This window comes from Uranotaenia lowii, chromosome 3, assembly GCF_029784155.1.
Source record: "Uranotaenia lowii strain MFRU-FL chromosome 3, ASM2978415v1, whole genome shotgun sequence".
NCBI classification, from domain to species: Eukaryota; Metazoa; Arthropoda; class Insecta; order Diptera; family Culicidae; genus Uranotaenia; species Uranotaenia lowii.
Window position 1 is genome coordinate 176,051,212 of NC_073693.1, and position 16,668 is coordinate 176,067,879.

At 34.4% G+C, this 16,668-nt stretch overlaps 2 protein-coding genes across 11 annotated transcripts in view; one reads left to right on the plus strand and one right to left on the minus strand.

Annotated features, from left to right (window-relative positions):
* The window catches only part of LOC129758585 (G protein alpha o subunit), a 180,247-nt gene that overhangs the window by 63,197 nt on the left and 100,382 nt on the right, over positions 1-16,668 (minus strand). The window lies entirely within an intron of this gene.
* Positions 1-16,668, plus strand: part of LOC129758584 (probable cytochrome P450 49a1) — a 46,351-nt gene that overhangs the window by 24,378 nt on the left and 5,305 nt on the right. For all 4 annotated transcript variants that reach the window (XM_055756116.1, XM_055756119.1, XM_055756118.1 and 1 more), the window contains 2 exons: positions 9,753-9,999; positions 10,496-10,612. In XM_055756116.1, coding sequence (XP_055612091.1) covers positions 9,753-9,999; positions 10,496-10,612 — 364 coding nt within the window. The remainder of the gene's footprint in view (positions 1-9,752; positions 10,000-10,495; positions 10,613-16,668) is intronic.

Genomic DNA, 16,668 nt, shown 5'->3' on the forward strand with positions numbered 1-16,668 from the left:
ACGAGCTATTAGCAAAAGAAAGTGTCCCATTTCTAAAAGAACTAAGCTTTACACAGATCCGGTGTATACGAGACCAGATGTTCTGATTGTGAAAAGGTAGACAAACAAAAAGGAAGTTAATAGATGGATCGAGAAACATTTGACAAATGCCAACTCAGATTCGAAGAAAAAATTCTTCCTTCACAGAATCCTAGATCTTCAGTAGCCTTACACATCAGTGAAACTGATCGTTTAAACGATCGAGAAAATGTTTCTTTTCTTTGGTCCTTGAACAGTAATTCGCTGAAATTAGATGTACCGGAAAGTATTGAAATTTTAATCCGAATTCAGCTAATCTGTTGAACGGAGACAATGGATCAGGTCGTACTTAGTTGGCAGTTCAAGTTCTTAGGTAAGAAAAAATATAATTTACATAACAACGCCCAAAATAGATGGGGTAACGATAATAGTCTACCTGCCTGATAGCACCCAGAAAAGGGTTGGTAGGCCTAAGAAACTGACAACGGCACAATTGCCGTGCTGGAATAATTATTTTTATTTCTTCGTGTTGAAATACTTTGAAATTGACAAAAAAAAAAATCTTTAAATCACATTTTAGTCAAACTTCTAACCAAAGTAAAAACATATTGTCAACTTGTTTAAGGTAATAGCATAGTTGTTTTGGTCCATTTAGTACATTTTTCTAGAACATTAGATCATTGTAAGAGATTCCGGCTACGAATCATATGACCTCAGAGATCAAGTCTTCTCACTTTCCCCTACTATTTTAAGATATTACACTCTGAACATGGCGCGCTCTTAAAACACAAATTCTAAATAAACTATGCAAAGTTTATGTTTTCCACATACAAACATATGAACATTGTTTCTTAACACATTGCGAACCAACTACGAGATATCTCGTTTTTTCGCTTGACGCGTGTGTGCTTTACTGAGAAGCATTACTCAAATGCGAACTCAAATAGAAACTTCATTCTACAAAATTGTAAACAACACTTTCGATAACTTAAAGACACTCAATTTTTAGAATTGGGTACAGTAGTTTCTGAGAGAGAGAATGCCAAACTTTGGTGTTTTCGGGCTTATATTTCTTTACGATCCTTAATGTGTTAAGATCGGAAAGATAGCTGTTATGAGAAAATGTGATAAATTAGGGAGCGGTTATAGAAAGTGGTCACAGTGTATTCTTGGCAACAATGTAGTATATTACGTAGTTATTCTTAATTTTCGAACAAGTTATAAATAATTACGGGTTTCAAAAAAAAAAGCATAACAAATTCAAATCTAACCCATCAAAAACTTGGAAGCATCTCTCAGTAAATGTAAATCTGTGGCAAAAAGATTAAATTAGCCGCGAAGCTTTTTCTCAAATTGAATTCAATTTCTCGACTTTTTGCTACGATAAATTGTTTATTGTTTATTGTAACAAGAGGAGTTGGCCATGAGAAAAATTAGTGATCGGTCGTGTTCATGACAGCTCCGCGAAAAGTATCTCGTTAGATGTTTTATCTGGAAGTGAAGTTTTAAAATTGAAAAACGCAAAATCGGACCACAATGTGGACAGGAAGATAAGAAATAATGTCTTCAAAACGTGCTACTGTTGTTCATCAAATTGGACGATGGCTCTACTACACTTTATGGAACTTGCTACCGGTAAACGAAACGCCACGAAGTCGGCCAAAAACGAACATCAAGATATAGACGGAATTTTACTCGTTAGAACTTTGCTGGAAATTAACCCGTTATCTTTTCTTGGTGAGCCCGTTCCGATCTTTTGATTTATTTTCATTTGAGTGATGTTATAGCTAAAGAGAGCTCATTTATTTCTTGTTGATACATTCCACAACAACATTTTTACCTTGCATCAAGAAATAAAGCAATCGAGAAATTATGTAGTTAGAAATAAATTTAGAGCAGAATCGAATTTTCGTCATCCCATTTTTAGCTTCTGTTTATTACGTATCGAGTTTATAACTATTTATAAATTTTATTGTAGTAGATGTAGCTCTATAACTCCAGTTTTCAAAATAAATTTGTCATCTCATTTTCACGATACATCCAGCTTTTACATTCTACAACTATTTTTCTCATTATAACTAAATAATCTTTATAGTTTTAACTATGTTATCAATTAAACATTCCACATGAAGCGTTTGGTAGGGATCTCCACGCTTTATTCCTCCCTTTGCTCCAGTATCTTTCGCGGTGTTTACCACATGGTTGGCCTGGCCGTAGTAATCTCTGCAATGCATGTTTACATGTAACAGAGATTACGTTGAAAAGAAAAATGAAGGATGCAAGTCCTTTCATTTTCCAGGATGCTTACACGTTTTGGCCATGTTGGTAAAAGAAGAAGAAAAAAAGAAGAATCTGTGGCAAAAAGATTAAATTATGGAAATAAAAATTATTGTCCATAGAAACTTCAGATACTAGAAAGTAAAGCATTTTGTTAAGTCTCGAACTAAAAACCTAAAATAAAGAATGCCTTTAGATATCTCTTGTTGTTTACACTTTCAACACTAAGTTCTGTTCAGAAAGAAAAAAATCAAAGGACGTACAAAACAAGTAAACAACCATTAATTAGCCATCTATCATGTCGGTACTGGACTAAGCAGAAATGGTTATTTATTAACCAATTAGAGCAGTCACTGTCTCCCCCAGGTGCTTAAGCTGTCTATTAACGATGTAGACACCTTTTTTCAAACAGGTTTTTTTTATTGTTTTTGAAGATGGGACAAGAAATCTAACTGCACGCCATTCCAACCGTTGAAATTATGAAGAAAATCAATCTTTTTTAGCACCAACAGGCCTTACACAATGTTTTATCAATCTTTCAACTCTTTCGCCGAATGGCGGAGACCATTTGTCTGGCAAGGCTCGGCGCCACCGGTACTGACAAGTGGAGCAATCATATTCATGAATAATTTACCCAATAATTAACGTTTGCCGCTGAACGTTCGAGGCCTTCCTTCAAACACTACCCAGAACGCCGAGCCCCGGCCAAACAAAAACGACAACAACAACAGAATCGTCGACCAACAGCGTCAGACTCTACAGCAGGAGGAACTAACTCTTAACCGAATACTATGTACTTTGACGGGCCGGTATTCGAAGAACGCCGAGGACCGAGTTCATACTTGCTCTACGATATGTACTGTAGGCAAATCAAAACCCAAGGCCAAGCAAACAATCGCACTAAACATTAAAAGGTGCGGTCTTTAAGTCCCTCCAAGTTGTTTACATCCTATTAGGTAGTATTGGATGTAATTCTGCTGTTTCTAGCAGGGATTGTTTCTATTCTTCAGACGGGAAATTTACGCGTGATATTTGGCTTTCCAATAGAAAAATATTTACTCTAAATTGATAAAAATTTCATCCGCCGTCAGAAGTTCTCACCCATGTCAATTTTGTTGCCCTACGTGTGGGCAAAATTCATTGGCACTTTGGAGCTGTTAAAATCGCAGATTGGTGACTAGCAACACGTTTAGTGTTTTGCATAATAAGTTCGCCGGATGTATGACATCGATGATTACCGAGACGAGACTTTATTGATATATCACAACATTGACAGACCGTAGTAGGCTGCAGAACAAATAGTGACTAAATACCTAGAGTACCTAGAGGTAGTGAACGCGTGCGGCGATAAGTTGATTAGCATTTTTCAATCCAACCGACACACGTCTTTTATGGTGCGTCGATATTTATTCCGTTCAGGAACAAAACGTGACGACAACTAAACTTGTCAACAATGATCGTGATAATTGTATTTGATTAGCCGCTAAAGTGTTGCGCGTTCTTATACAGAGGTGTGAATAAAAGTTTCCCACGAATAGTTGCGCGCTAATATATTTTGCTTGGTGATGACAAAAACAGAAAAGATTTCCAAGAAAATAAAACTACATCCATTTCTTAATTTGTAAGAACCACCTAAAGTTATAGCAAAGGAAAAATAACTTGAACCTATGTAAGAGAAGCGACGTCTGAAACACAAAATTCCATTCGTTAAAAAATCGCTAAATTGTTAAAACTGGTCAAATCAACCGTGTGCAGCGTTCTTAAACGTTTCCGTGAGATGCATACTATCGATAGGCAGGTTCATACCAAGAGTCATAGTGGAATTAAGGATCGGAAAGTGCATTTGAAGGTGTTGAGAATGATCAAGGCAAATACAGAGTAGTCGGACTACGACATCGCCAAAAAATTCAACGCCGACCGGTGCATCGTCAGAAGGATTCGTCTGCGTGAAGGAATACGATCCTATCGGGCCAGTAAGCAACCAAACCGGACATTGAAGCAGAATTTAGTAGCCAAAGGACGTGCCCGGAAGTTATACAACAAGATTCCAACGAAGTACGACGGATGCATCCTCATGGATGACGAAACTTACGTGAAGATGGATTTTGGGCAGCTTCCTGGCCAAAAATTTTATAAAGCCACTGTAGTAGTGCACTGCACTGGTCGGGGTGATGTCCCCGGCAAGTTCTAATTCGTTTTTGCCGATAAGTTTGCAAGAAAGTGTTTTATCTGGCAAGGTATTTGCAGCTGCAGACGAAAAACCCCAGTTTTTGTGAAAAACAAGACCATGGACTCCGAAATGTACAAGGAGGAGTGCATGAAAACGTTTTTTTTTCGTACATTAGATCTCACAAAGGACCAGTAAAGTTTTCACCAGATTTGGCAAGCAGCCACTAAAGCAAAGAGGTACTACAGTGGTATCGGGCCAACGGGTGGATTTTGTCGAAAAGGACATCAACACACCCCACTGCCCTCAATTCCCACTATCGAAAAATTTTGGGTAATTGTCAAGCAGAAGATGAAGAAGACTGGTATTTAGGACGACTCGGTATGGAACAGAGATGAAGAGATTGTGGAACAAAATGGCCGCTGAGGTCAGCGAATAGAGTATCCAAATTATAATGAGTGGTACTCGACAAAAAGTTCGAAAATTCATCCAAACAACATCGGATTTTTTTTATTATTTTTCCTTTTAAGCGCAATAAAAAAGCTACATTTTAAGCACAAAACATTTTGATTCATGATCCATGCTTTATGATGGAAGACGGTGTGATGCCCAACCATAGCTTACGAATAGCATATAACAGAAATTGTTTTTGTACTGATTCTATTATTTCTTCATGAATACCTGGTCGAGGAGACCACACAATGCTACAATATTCCAGAACGGACCTCACATAGGCAACATATAGAGTTTTGATGGCATACGGGTCTTTGAAGTTTTAGCAGAAACGCTTTATAAACCCTAACATGCTATTCGCCTTATGTATAATAGTGTTATAGTGGTCAATAAAAGTAAGTTTGGAATCCAGCATAATTCCTAAATCTCTCACTTTCTGACATCTTTCTACATCCTGGTTTCCTAGTGTAATTACATTATTTGGAGATGAAAGTTTTCGGCTAAATGATATTGAGTTAAATTTTTTTTACATTTAATTCGAGTAAACTTTTCTTACACCAGGTGTAGAAAATGTCTATTTCATTCTGGAACAAATTCATACCTCCATGGTTTTTTATTTCTAAATATAGCTTCATGTCATCGGCGTATATGAGTATTTTAAGATTTTTAGGATGAAGGTTATGTCGTTTACGTACAAGATAAAAAGAAGTGGTCCTGTGAGTGAGCCTTGTGGAACACCTGAAGTGACTTGAATGGGATTTGACTTCTTTCCATTAAATTTTATTATTTGTTGTCTATTTGGTAAATATGATTCAAGCCATTTCAGAAGTCCCAAATCAAATTATATGCAGATTCACTAGTTATTAGAGGAATCGTTTGTTAAAAGAAACATTTTTTCAATAATTTTCTTCTCCGAGTATTGATTGCTCTAAAAATATAATATATGTATTGGTGGATTTATTTTTTTCGGTACTTTACGAAAAACTGAATCAAAACTGATGAACATGCAGCATTAATATTAATAAGTTTTTTTTTAAAGTAAGTTTTTTCAATTAGGGATAAATGCCTCCTGTAGAGTTGAAATACCTTAGAAAAAACAGTTTTTCAATGAGTTACATTTATAATTCATTAATTTTTTTTCAAAGTAGTTTTTGTTGAGTCAATAAAAAAATAGTGTGACAAATTTCCCACGAAAATGTTTTGGAAATTTTCCTTGTTAAGATAAGCTCCAAGTCTCGATCGCATTCTACAAAAATGATTGCATCGTTATAAACCTTTTCGTATACAAATCGTAAGATTCAAGAAAAATGTGTTTCAAGTACTAAAGTTGTAAAAAACCGTTAAAACACAGATGGCACAATTCGCCTTGCGTTAAAATATTTCTACATGTGAAATCAAGTCACTCATTCGAGCTGAATATTTTCAGGGTGTCCAGGGTATTTTCCCGACTTTTTGCCGTAAAAAAAAACAAAAAAAATGGTTAACAAAAGCTCAAACAAAATTTAACGGTTTTCTACATTCAATATGTGATTAAATTATCATTTTTAAAATAAATGACAAAAAATCATAGCACATTAAAAGATTTCAATTTTTTAAACTTCAGTGTGATCGGACCTATTTCCGCGCACTTTCATATCTCGCCAAAAAGAAAAACAAATTTCAAATAAATTAATTCATTTGAAAACCCAACCAAAAGGTAAAATCTAAGTTTTGAGTTAACCAGAAATGGTATAGGTTTGGGTAATCTATAAGAATTTTTCGAAAGCAGTGAAAATACTCCTAATAATTGAAATGTTTGAAAAAAAAATCAATTTTTAAAGATTTTATTTTAATAAAATACTGGATTCTTCAATCTCCAAATGAATTAAATCTTAAAAATAAAAACGGAGGTGTTTTTTTTGTGACACCATCATAAACGGACAGTCAGAATATAGTGAAATGAAGGACCCTCACAGAAAAAAGGGAAATTTTTGAAACTATTATACAAAACATCTGTCACCCGAAAAACCCTCGGATACCAAGAAGGTTTTTCGGGTCACAGCTGGTTTATATTAGAATCCATATAAAATCAACTCAAAGTAGGACACAATTCTAACAGTTTCGAGACTATTTTCATAAAAATTGATCCACGAGCACGAAAAAGTTAAGGACGTAATGATGAAGTTAAACATTTAAAACGATTCATCAAGTTAAAAGTGAATCGAAGTTTAGCGGGTCAGCTAAATGTTTTAATTTTATTCGCATTTCAAACTGCACGTAAAAATAAAAAAAATGATATTTTTTTTCAATTAAAATCTCCAAGCTATTTTCTGAAAAAAAAAATTATTTTTGACCATCAATTTTTTATACTCAACTTATCAAATCGATGCCATAAAAAGATGCGGAGTTTTGTACACTTAAACTTCGCTGAACAAAGATTTTTTTTATCATTTCAAAAACAGCATTTTACGATTCAATTTTAAATAAAAACCACTTTTTTATGATTATTTTGGATAATTTTTCTTTAATTCACCAAATTCAACTAAACCAATACCTATTTTAATATAAAAAATAATTCATAGATGATTTATGGGAATTATCAGAAGGTTATATGCTAAATTTGAGCTGAATCTAACGACGGGAAGAGGTTGCACTGAATTTTAAGTGTAAAAAGAATTCAGAGACATTGTGTTCTGAAGAAGCATAAAAAATGGTTTTTCATTAAAAACATTTTTCTTATCAAATCGATGTCACCAAGTTTCACCTGAAGACCGCATCATGATTATAAAAGAAAATTTGTTGCGGTCCAAAGATTGTACTTAGTACACCCACAAATCACACTCTAATCAAATAAAATCCTTGGAGGTGGAATTATCGGTATTAGATTCTATGCCGGATCGGCATCAACAAGCTTTCCAATGATTGTCATTGTCCTCCCAGCACAACCGCATTGCATAAGTCAGAAAGAAACCAAATAAAACATATACCATATCCTATCACAAGACAACGCAAGTTGGAAACAATAAGCCAGCAAGGATATTTTCGCATGATGTAGAAGGGCTGTGTGTGTATGTAATACGGCATTTAAAAAAAAACATTCTTTGTTTCCAACCGACGGCAAAAAAACCACCAGCCAAGATGAGCTGTGCTTGTGTATGTAAACCGGCCGGTAATATAAAACAGTTTCTATTTACCCTTCCCACCCAGCGATGCCAACTGTTTTTCAGAAATGTCTGGAAGATTTTGAAAAAATGTCTGGAAAAGTCTCGAAAAGTCTGGATGACGAACTCTTTACAGGTGGCGACCTTTTTTTTTTGGTCGCCACGCAACCACATAAAAACATTCTATACTCTATCACTGCCTGAGAATATTGTGGTGATGTCGGCGGTACTACGTTTTATGCTTTACTTCCTGTTTAACTACCATCTTCGTAGCATTCCTCACTCTTCAATTACTAATTAGAATCATTTCCTGCCATTTTGCAACGAAAATTTTGAATTTTTATTGTTCTGTCAGAAAATTCATGTCGAAACTCAAAAGTCTGGAAATGTCTGGAAGAAATGACAAAAGTCTGGAAGTCTGGAAACCTAAAAAAATGTCTGGCAAAAGTCCAAAAAGTCTGGAAGATCCAGAGAAAATCTGGAAGGTTGGCAACGCTGTTCCCACCCTATTTCTCTCCTATTCTCATCCCTTTCCCATCAAAGACAAAGAAGGATGAAACAAAAACCACCAGCCAAACGGCAGACGGCCAATGCAGGACGTTTTTGGTAATCGGCGGTTGCAGAAGGATTACGAGAATGAACTTTCGTTTGCTAACCGACTCAGATGGTGCACTGGCTAAGATATCGCACTGGCAAGCCGAGATCAAATGTTCGATTCTCACTATAATTTTTTTTTTGATAAATTATCCAATAGGATAAAAATCCCATGAAATGTTTCTCTTATTTCGCTTGAATGTAGTGGTCATGCATCATTTTGCTGGAGAGCTTGAGTCGTTATGCCAGTAGTGCTTTTTCAATTATATCATCTTGGCACAGTATACTTTTCAGCGTATTTTCGGTACAAATGGGCATTGGAGTTTTGCAACCTCTTCTATGGGTGTACGAATTGCGTGTTAGATGACAATTTTCGGCCGGTTTAGAGGTCTGCAAAACTTTCCTATAATATGCATCACAATTTTTCTTAAAGGCGCAGTTATTTTGAAAAAAAAAAAACTATTAACTATTCATTAATTTGACTCTGACGCAGTGGTAAGTCAGTATCTCCAGCTATAGAAACCGTCTAAACGTCTGCGAATCTAAAGGTATTCAAGTATCTAAGTAATGGAGTTTTGTTTTGCTAGTAAGGGAAACACCATTTGGAAAATGGTGTGATCTTGTTGGTTTTTCTACACTTCCTATGCTCCTAAGCTTCTTTATTTCTTAGGAAACTTCCTATTTCAATCTTAGACGCATTTTTGGCAGCATTTTGTATTCAAGTTATCCAATTAATGAAAATGATAGTCCAAATAAGGCAAGCAGGTTTCCTTAAGTGTGATCCCTATTGCATCAACTAATTTGCAAACCATTTTTGCTAAATGGGCATTGGATTTTTGCAACCTCTTCTACACATCGTCGCACAATCTTTCACAATCAAGCGTTCACCACAATGAAAATGAGTGAATTGAGGAACTTACATCTGGACATTCTAAATGTCTTTATTAAATAGACTTTCAGTCTTTGGCTGGTTCGCCTCTTTACAAAAATATAGAATGTGCGTATAGAATTATACTAAGGAGCGACAAAATATTCAAAGACTTCCTTGTCCATTTTTGTTCAAACCGACAACTAATCGCATTCACTTTTTTTCCACATTCTAGGCCAGTACCGAATCGAGGACTTGGACAAGGTGATGTGTGACCTGCACCGGCACTTTGGCAAGATTGCCAAGGTCGGTGGCTTGATAGGGCATCCTGATTTGCTCTTCGTGTTCGATGCCGATTTGATACGAGACACTTTCAAGAAGGAGGAAGTTCAGCCACATCGACCTGCCATGCCGTCGTTGCGCAACTACAAGTCTAAGCTGAGGAAAGATTTTTTCGGCGACAACATGGGCCTTATTGGAGTGTAAGTTAATTAAATCACCTGAAAAATCCGAGAAATATTCTCCGTAACATTTGATGGCGCGAGAAGCATCAGCCGTTTGAGCAACATCGTTGAACGAAGAAACCTTTAACTTCAAAAGCTCAAAATACTCGTGCCTAAACCAAACCTACCGATCAACCTTTCCAATTTATTTTCTCATTGCCAACACTCAACTAAAAGATATAAACATTGACATCGAAAATGCGTTTAGTTCCAATCGTTGCGTTTCTCTCCGATTCGTTTCGATTATATAAGATCATTTTTCCCCCTTTCACTGGACTGCGCGAGTCTGTTTTAAACTGCACTGAGTCTTTTTTTAAATATAGGCATAAAATCAGTCCATCTAACCTTGAACTTCAAAACGAGCCTTCAATCATGGGCCCGTTTCTGTTCCGTATAGGTTTCGCGTTTTGATACCTCATATAACTACTATAACTGATTGGCGATTATCACTCGTTTTTATCTTCCCTCGTTGCAGACACGGTGAAAAATGGGATGCATTTCGCGCTCAGGTACAGCAGGTGATGCTGCAGCCATCAACGGCAAAAAAGTATATTGCACCTTTGGATGAAATTTCTACCGATTTTATGGCCAGGTAATTATCCAATTAATCAACCCCCGTATATTATCGTATTATCATCGCAAAAAAAGTGTTGATTTAACCCTCATCTGCAGTAGGAAGCTTCCATCATACGATACAACCCCGTTTATCACATCATAAAGAAAACAACGTTGTTGATGTTGAAGCTAGTCGATCGATTTTTCCTGAAGATGATTCAAATTTACCACGTAACGGTCATTTGGGGCTATTGGAAGCAAACGAAAAACAAAATTTGACAATTTGAGTGAGGAATTGTCTCGGAAATTTGAGACACAACATGACATAATTTGTTTGTTGGTGCAAATGTTTTCAAAGCCTCACGTCATTGGAATGTTTTTACGATTTGTCTTTGTAAGATTAAGCATTTATCCCTTATGATGAGGGCCTCATCCTTCTCAGATTTTCACCGTGAAAAGATTAAACCATTTAAAGAATTGTTAATTCAACTCAAAATTAATCATTGTCCAGAATGTTGCCAGAAAGTGCATTAGATTGCTTGAAAAAACTTGCCCTGACCGAGAATCTAAACTGACTTTTTTTATTATCAGAGTTTATCAATGACATGGAAATCTTTGATTTTTCACAAAATTCAATCAAAATAGAGCTGTACAATGTTGTACACAATTTCATAAAATGATTCATAAAATAGATTCTGAAGACAATGTTAAATACCATTTTTATGTACTGTGTGTTTAAAGTCTTATCCCATTTCTGTGTGGGCTATCTTAATTTTCCTCAACAAGTACTAAAATTAACCAATTAAAAGCATTTTGATTTTATAAAGTCGATATACCAATTGTTTAGCTGCAACTGTTTTTCGAACTATTCCGGAAAACAATGATCAGGTTCTGTAAACACTCTGGCTAAATTTGGTGTTACATCCGAATACAGTTTCAAGAATTTTCTAAATTTTCTCTTCCTTGAATTTCGCTGCCAAAAAAACACACCCATCACTAACAAGCGTAACCTACTCTTCATAATTTCATACAGGTTCCATAATAAAGTAACTAATGCGATGCCTAAGAGCAAGTTCACTCGTGTTGGAAAAAATTGGTAGAAATTTTGACATTTATAGCAAATTTTGAAAATTTTGCAATGCGAAAATGTTTTCAAGATCTTTGACCATTGACTTTTTTTACAACAGTGTTCTATTTCAGCCGTATGTGATAGAAATCGAGCTATTTTTGCATCACAGCATGCGAAAATATTTTTGCATGGTAAAGTTTTCAAAATATGCTACAAGCAGGGACGTGATTGTGTCATAGTCATGAGCCAAAAATTGCGACTAGTGACCCATTTTTTTCCTCACATGTCGTTTGTTTAGGATTTTTTCGAAATGAAAGCATGCTATGAATGATTATTTTGGTAAAGAAAGATTTTTCCGTTATGTCATTGATCATTGAGATCTGCAATATTTCAGTCATGACATGATGGTTAAAACTGGTCATGACATAGATCACCAGTGCAATTTTTGGCTGTTTCGTTTGCCAAGCAAATTTTCAATATACTGTAGTATGACAAACGCTAACTAGCAATAGTATTTAAAAAAAATGAAAATAGAGATATGTGTTTGCTGCGCTTTTTTTTAAAGATTCCATTTGGTTCCCAAATTTCATTCATTGCTCACTCTTCTCATACGTGACATTTCTTTACCTCACGCGAATATGAATGGTATTTTCATTCACAGGATAGGAATATTTCTGTCATGACATGACCCATGACTGATCATATTTTCTTGGGTATAGTGATCCAAAATAGATTTCGCCGTCCATATGAATGAATGAAAATTTTCAAGCCTGGCTACAAGTGTCAAAATTCCTACCACTTTTTCCCAACACAAGTGAACTTGCTCTAAAAAAATATGATAAATATAAATCTGAAGCATGTACCTAACTTCATTAAAGGCCCCTGATTTGTTTTAAATTTTTTAAAAGAATAAATAGATAACACTTTTGCTTTCCATCAATTTTTTTTAAGTAGATACAGGGCCTTAGCGACTAAGGCTCGTTAAAGAGGGAATGTAACTGAACAAGCTTAACTGAACTAAAAATGAATCTCAGAGGAAAGAGTATCCCGAGCAGACTTTTATAATAATACCTAATTTTGCTATCATGCCTTAAAAGTAAAATTTGGTATCATTTCGCCCAAATGAAGGTGGTACAATGTCAAATTTGGCCTCACTTTTTGTTGAAATGATGTATGCAACGCAGGTTTCAGTGGTGGAATATTTTTTTTTTTTTTTTTTTTTGTAGCGGCCCACCACACTCCCCCACACCAAAAGGCTCAATTGAGCCCCCTGGTAATGGACGCTACTGTTCTCAGCATGTCTGGCAGCAATGAATAATAAAAGTTAACGCGAGCAAATTTTAATCATGCTGAGAACACAAAATTGTTTAATGTCGTGCGAGGAAATGTATTATTTAACTAAATTGACAACAATATGAATCTCAATGGAAAATAATTTCCTTTGAAGAGATTCATTATACTATATTTACTATTACACTAATTATATTTACTAATTTTATCAAGTTATGTTCAATAATTTAATAAGATAAAAATACAAACTACAATTTTTTAAAGAATAATAATATTAGAAATTAACGCTACAAATATGCAAAAGGTAAGCAAAACAAAGACTGGTTGATGATCGACTGTTTTAATGGTTCAATTTTTCTTTCAAAAGCTGTATCACTTTGGTTTTGAACCTCAAAAACCCATCCCAAGTTCAAAATTCTGCAGTTAAAAAAAATTCACTTGTTCATAAATATTCAGGTCTGAATATTAAATTTTAAATAAAATCCATTTCGGAGGTTCTTGTTCCATTTTCCCATAACCAAAATGCTATTTCTATTTTCGTATTTCTGATTCTGTATCCAGTTTAGGATTCTTGATTTTCGCATTTGAATGATCATAAGAAATTAGAAATGAAAAGCTGCTTCAAAATCTTGGTGCAAATTTGGTTTTATATTTTACAATCGGATTCTACCCGACCTTGCTCGGGTTCACATAAAATATAAATCAAAATGAGTCGTTTGACATTTAGAAATTTTGGAAGCTTCATATTCATCATTATAAGAAATTTGACATATATTAAGGCATATATTAAGACTTTTTAAAGTTTTTAATTGAGATTATTCACTGTGTTTATCGTTTTCATATTATAGATAAACTTATTGGTATGAAATTTTAATTGATAGACATTTAATTCCAGATACTTAAAAAAGTGGTGGAATAGAGTTTATCTGCTATCTCAGTTAGGTCCTTACATAGCTACTGCTACATTCTACATTAGTGCCAACATGAGTTTCAACACTTTTTGTATACGGATTCCTCGATTATCCCAAGTGAAGGATTTAATGGAACTTCAATGATGCCTCGTTTAGCCAACGCACACAGGAGTATTTCACCCATAAACCTGACCAAAGGTAAAAATTTAAAAATGAACTATTACTATGATTTTTATGTTTATTTGCTTCTTGATTACATTTTACACCATGTACCACTCAGTTTTTCAATATAAAGTTTTTTTACGAGCAATAGCGGCCGTCGGAAATTCGGTCGGGTTCGGGTGTTCAAATTAATCAAATTATGATAAAAGAGTGAAGTTATTCAAGAGTAACAATCTAGACTAAAAACTAATGCCAAAACCTCAAAAACCCATCCCAAGTTCAAAATTCTGCAGTTAAAAAAAATTCACTTGTTCATAAATATTCAGGTCTGAATATTAAATTTTAAATAAAATCCATTTCGGAGGTTCTTGTTCCATTTTCCCATAACCAAAATGCTATTTCTATTTTCGTATTTCTGATTCTGTATCCAGTTTAGGATTCTTGATTTTCGCATTTGAATGATCATAAGAAATTAGAAATGAAAAGCTGCTTCAAAATCTTGGTGCAAATTTGGTTTTATATTTTACAATCGGATTCTACCCGACCTTGCTCGGGTTCACATAAAATATAAATCAAAATGAGTCGTTTGACATTTAGAAATTTTGGAAGCTTCATATTCATCATTATAAGAAATTTGACATATATTAAGGCATATATTAAGACTTTTTAAAGTTTTTAATTGAGATTATTCACTGTGTTTATCGTTTTCATATTATAGATAAACTTATTGGTATGAAATTTTAATTGATAGACATTCAAAATAGTTTCTTTTGAATTTTTATGCATCCTTACATGAAACTCGCCATTTTTAAGGAGGCTTGAATAGATTTGGGCATATATTTTTTAGATTGAAGAATCAAATGATAAAATATTTCCCATCCCCCATCAAATAAAAATCTCTTTTGGAGATCATCCCGCTTTTAAAGATGGATGATCTCCCTGTACAATGGTATATTCATGTTTTATTTACTAAGAAATTTCTAAAAAGCCTTCCGAATCTTATTGAACCATGTTGAAGATTTTCCATGTTTTCAATTGTATGTTTTATGAGTACTTGTTCTTAGATGTTTAAAGTTCCATTAATAGTTTTTTGAAGTTATCGAAATCAAATCATCTCTAAACCGAAGTTACAATTATAATGCTATGAAAAAGGTTTTATTTGAATTATATGTCAGTGTTCCTATTCTTGGACACAATCATCCTATTAATTATTGTGAAGAGTGATCAATGTTAAAATTCTTAGACATCATTTGTATGAATTCGCAGTACTAAACGGTTCTACAAGAAGTTTTCTCAAAATTGGATGGTAGAATTGAACACATTGATGTCCAAAACCGACTCAAAAGATATAAATTGACCAATTAAATTTTATGGTATAATCCTGAAAATCTCAGATTTGATTATCTTATCAATTTTCTAATCCCGTGTTTAAACTCCCTGACGGCTATCAAAGTGTTGAAATCGAAGCCTTCAACTTATAACTCTAAATCTCTATTTTCTTGCTCTATGAGGAATTCCAAAAATATGACAATAGTTGGTTCTTAAAAGCTGCAATTTATGAAAATCGGTTCATTAGTTTTTCAACCTCAGTCAAAATAGTTATTCAGGTGAAGAAGTCAATTCACTGTTCAGTTCACTGTATATTTCCCCAACGGCGGTAGGGAGCACTTTGAAAACCACTACAATTCTAGTCAATAGATTCCTAACAGGCTAGTTGTATTTTTCAATCCAAAATGTAGGCTCATTATTACATCCAAATAGCTCGTACCATTACCACGTGTTTTGAACAGAAGAAGGAATGAAAACACCCGCCAAAATTTCCCCTCTCAAATTTTTAATGCTCAGCAAGCTTTGATTTGCTTTCAGTACACGTGAACTTTGGATGGTCGTTTTAATGCCCGGCCCATGGTGATGGTGAAAACAACCCCGCCAATGGAAACGAAAATCGGTTGAAAAATCGGTGCCATGACTTTTGATTCGTGGGAATAGAATCGAAAGTTGTATGGGAGGGTCCTTTTTCCTAGGTGGGAGGGGCTCAGAACTATTACTAAAACCTTACCATGGTTCAAACACATAACTGTACCAAGTTTCAGACTGATCGGTTAAACGGTTTGGATTTGTATAAGGTGTATTTGTATTTGTAAACAAACAAGTAAACCAACAAACATATATAGTCCAACTCATCTTTATATATTAGATTTTGATAGTAGTGTTAAATAAAAAAAGAAGAATTTTGTTTTACATTCAAATTCAAAGTTCTTTAACTTAGTTCTTACACAAAATTTATACATTTGAAGCTTCTAAATGGCGATTTAAAATTGAAAAATCACATTTCAATTCAGATTCACCATACAGATTAAAAATAAATAATTGAAAAAAATAATTAAGATTAAACCAGAACTACAGAATTTAAATAATACATTCCTGAATGAAGGCTCAAAAATATGGCTCCTAAAATTTTGATTTAGAATAAAGATTCGGAAATCGTATTTCGAGGAACAATGACCCAAACTGGTTAAACTCCTATCAAAAAAGAAAAAAAAGGAAATCGTATTTTTTGTACATTCCAGAAATCGTATAGAAATTTGGAAACAGATTGAAAGTTCAATTTTTAAATTCAGGTTCAGAATTCAGATTCAGAATGCAGATTCATAAATCAGA